The 3,120-nt window shown below is 53.0% G+C and overlaps 1 protein-coding gene across 2 annotated transcripts in view; it reads right to left on the reverse strand.

Moving 5' to 3' along the window:
• LOC103256851 (tRNA (guanine(26)-N(2))-dimethyltransferase) overlaps positions 1 to 2,004 on the reverse strand; it is a 7,131-nt gene extending 5,127 nt beyond the window's left edge. For both annotated transcript variants that reach the window (XM_021710665.1, XM_021710664.1), the window contains exons 1-4: positions 1,673 to 2,004; positions 1,531 to 1,586; positions 1,141 to 1,280; positions 793 to 980 (exon numbers count right to left, since the gene is read on the reverse strand). In XM_021710665.1, the coding sequence (XP_021566340.1) occupies positions 793 to 980; positions 1,141 to 1,280; positions 1,531 to 1,586; positions 1,673 to 1,932 (644 nt within the window). In that variant the 5' untranslated portion in view covers positions 1,933 to 2,004. The remainder of the gene's footprint in view (positions 1 to 792; positions 981 to 1,140; positions 1,281 to 1,530; positions 1,587 to 1,672) is intronic.
• Between the last annotated feature and the right edge of the window lie 1,116 nt (positions 2,005 to 3,120).

A 3,120-nucleotide genomic window follows, 5' to 3' on the forward strand; every position in this document is an offset into this window, starting at 1 on the left:
GCCACCGCAGCCTCGACCTGCTGGGCTCCGGCGATCCTTCCGCCTCAGCCTTCCGAGTAGCCGGAATTACAGGCATGCACTACCACGCCCGGCTGATTTTTTGATTTATTGTAGAGATGAGGTCTCACTGCCCAGGTGGGTCTTGAACCCGCGGGCTCAGGCAATCCACTCACCTCAGCCTCACAAAGGCGTGGGATTACAGGCTGAGCCACCGAGCCTGGCCAAAATTTTTTTTTAAATGACCCAGGCATGGTGGCATATGCCTGTCGCCCCAGCTATTTGGGAAGCTGAGGCAGGAAGATCACCTGGGCCCAGGACCATGAGACCCAGACTCAAAAAAAAAAAGGTAGGGGGGAAGTACAAGAAATTAAGCCTGGTATGGCCACTTGGCTCTTTGAGCACTGGCCAGGACATGTTTCCTAAGCTTTGGCCCCCTCCCCTACCTTAGGGAGATGAATCTCATCTGTCTCTGTCTGTCTCTCTCTCTCTCTCTCCAACTTACTTTCTAAATAAATGATATTTTCCAATGTAAAAAAACAAACAAGAAATTAAGCCTAAAATGGAAACCAGAATGCTACTTATTTCTGACACAGAATATGAGCTATACAATCATTATTACTTAGTACCCACAGCAACCCATGTAAAACTATGGCACTCATCTGGCAGATAAGAAACTGGGGCTCAAAGAGGCTAAGTCACTCGTTCGAGGTCATACAGCAAGAATAAGACAGAGTCAGAATTTGACCCCAGGCAGCCTCGCACCAGAACTAGGCTGGGCTGCCCAGAACCTACCGGGCATCCGCCTGGCTGGGTTGTACCAGATGGGCCACATGATTGAGCTGCACATTCTGACGTATGAGGTCCACAGCCCGGGCAGAGGCATCGTTGGCAACCACAGATCGGAGCCCAGGCACCTCTCGCGCAAATCGGATGGAACGTAGGCCTGAAGCTGCCAGGCCCTCCAGCACCCGTAGGCCTTCCTATTGGAGTCAGCAAGGAGTCCCACTCACATCTCAAGTTCCTTCTTCTTCTGGGCCCCAAGGAGCCCTCACCACCCACCTTCTATAACCCTACCAGGAACCCTCCTTCCTCTGCTACCCACTCATTCCAGGACTGCCACCTCCTCTGCTCAGGTCCCACCTCACAGATCTCCCCAGCGGCAGCTGTTTGAGGTTCTCCTGGGGCCAGGTTTTCACCCCCTTTCGGTTCAACCTTTTCCTCCTCTTGCTCCGACAAGTCCACGATCACCTTTTGCATTTCCTTCTCACCAGGCACCTTGACTGCAGTCACCCAAAGGCAAAAGTCAGAAGTTATTAAAACACCCTCTGAGAAACCACCCATTAATCTCCAGAATGCAGAAGACCGGTGGAAGAAAATCTTCCCCAAAGCCCCTGGACAAAGGCTGAAGGAGTGAGTCCAGGACCTGCTATATGGTTGGGGCCTTTCTGGAGTGTTGGGGGAGAGGAGCCCAGGCAGGAAGAAGGCTTTGTGTGACTCCCCCGCCCAAGAGGAGCCTGGACCTCCACTCACTTTGGATTCCTTTGGCTCCAAGCTGAATGCGAGCAAACTCGGTGATCACAGCACATCTGGTGGGAGACGGAGGATTAGCACATACTCCCGCGTCTTCATCGACCCACTCCTCCTGCCAGGCCGATCCCTGACCCCTGCTCACGTCAGGTCCCGGTTGAACTCCTGCACTGGGTTGTAAAAGACCTCGTTGGCGCTGGGGAAGGCAATCTTGGCGGCCCCCTCGGTGACTATCGTCTCCTGGACCTCACGTGGGCGCTCTTCTCCGCACGGCCCGGTGCCGTTCTCCATCACAGCTGGATTCGGCGGCCCTTGGGGCTGCCCTTCCATTAATCGGGCTCTACAAAGACTGCGGGCGGAGCGGAGACTGAGGTTTAGCCACAGAGCGATCCTCGCATGGGACATCCGCGGGCGCCTCTGCCCGCCAAGCCTGGTTTGGGGGGCAGGAGAGGGCACAGAGAGAGTATTAGAGAGCTGCACTCCTGAGCCTACTCATCTGTAAGGAGACCCTGCGGCCTCGGTAGACTGACATCTCCCGTTTTCGCAGGGACTGGCCCCTGTGTAGTCGGAAGCCCCCGTGCGGACCCGCCCCCAGTTCGGATCCCGCCCCACTATGGCGAGCCCCTCCTCACCTTTTGCTACAGCACAGATAAACAACCTAGTTTCGGCGCACGTTTCCCGAATTAGGACGTGAGCGCCGCCATGTTGGCAGAGTGGATGGGCATGTCACATGATAGCTACTAGCCAATCAATCATGCCACCTACGGTGGGCGGCGGGATCAAAACGCATGGACGAAAGGAAGCGCGCTGATCGTGTTGTACTGGGGGCCTTAATCACTGCGGATCCCCTAGGAGAGGACACGTCACTAGTCCCATTTCACAGATGAGGAAGTTGTGGCTCAGAAAAGGGGCGGTAAGCGGAGAAACCCAACACCTATTGAACCTCGTCTGTGTGCTGGGTTCTGTATACACACTGCTTCAGAGCACCTGGCGGGAATAACTCAGGCTCTGCAACTGAATTTACTAAGATTGATTCTCAGTCTCACTACATGCTCTGAGTAATTAAACTCTCGGGGCCTCACTTTCCTTACCTGTTAAATAAGAATCTTAGTTTCCAAGATAGAGCAAAGATCAGATAACAAGAATGCTTGGAAAGTGTGCAAAGCAGCTACTCTCACGTAGTAAGCACTCAGTAGGGGTCTCACCGTCGTGTGAAGGCAGTAGAGCATAGTGGCCCCAGCTGCCTGGGTTCCAATCTCAGCTTGCTTGGCTACTTGTTCTTAACACTCTGCTTAAGTTTCCGCATTTGCAAAATGGGCAGAACTTTTTCAGTCGTTGTTACTGGGTTGAGGCGAGAATTAAACGAGTTAGTGCAGGTACAATACTAACGGGACCTGGCATCCGATAAGCACCCTAAAAGTCTTAGCTTCTGTTGTCGCTTCTTGAGCCCGGGTTTAAATCCTGGCACCTGTCATCACCTCCTAGCTGCGTGATCTTGAGCAGGTTTCTTCATCTGTCTGTGCCTCCCATTATTTTCCATAAAGTGCGTGTGCAACAATTCCTACCTAAAAATGTTACTGTGAAGTTTATTTA

This window comes from Carlito syrichta, unplaced genomic scaffold (assembly GCF_000164805.1).
Source record: "Carlito syrichta isolate Samal-C Ts95f unplaced genomic scaffold, Tarsius_syrichta-2.0.1 Scaffold297031, whole genome shotgun sequence".
Classification (NCBI taxonomy): Eukaryota; Metazoa; Chordata; class Mammalia; order Primates; family Tarsiidae; genus Carlito; species Carlito syrichta.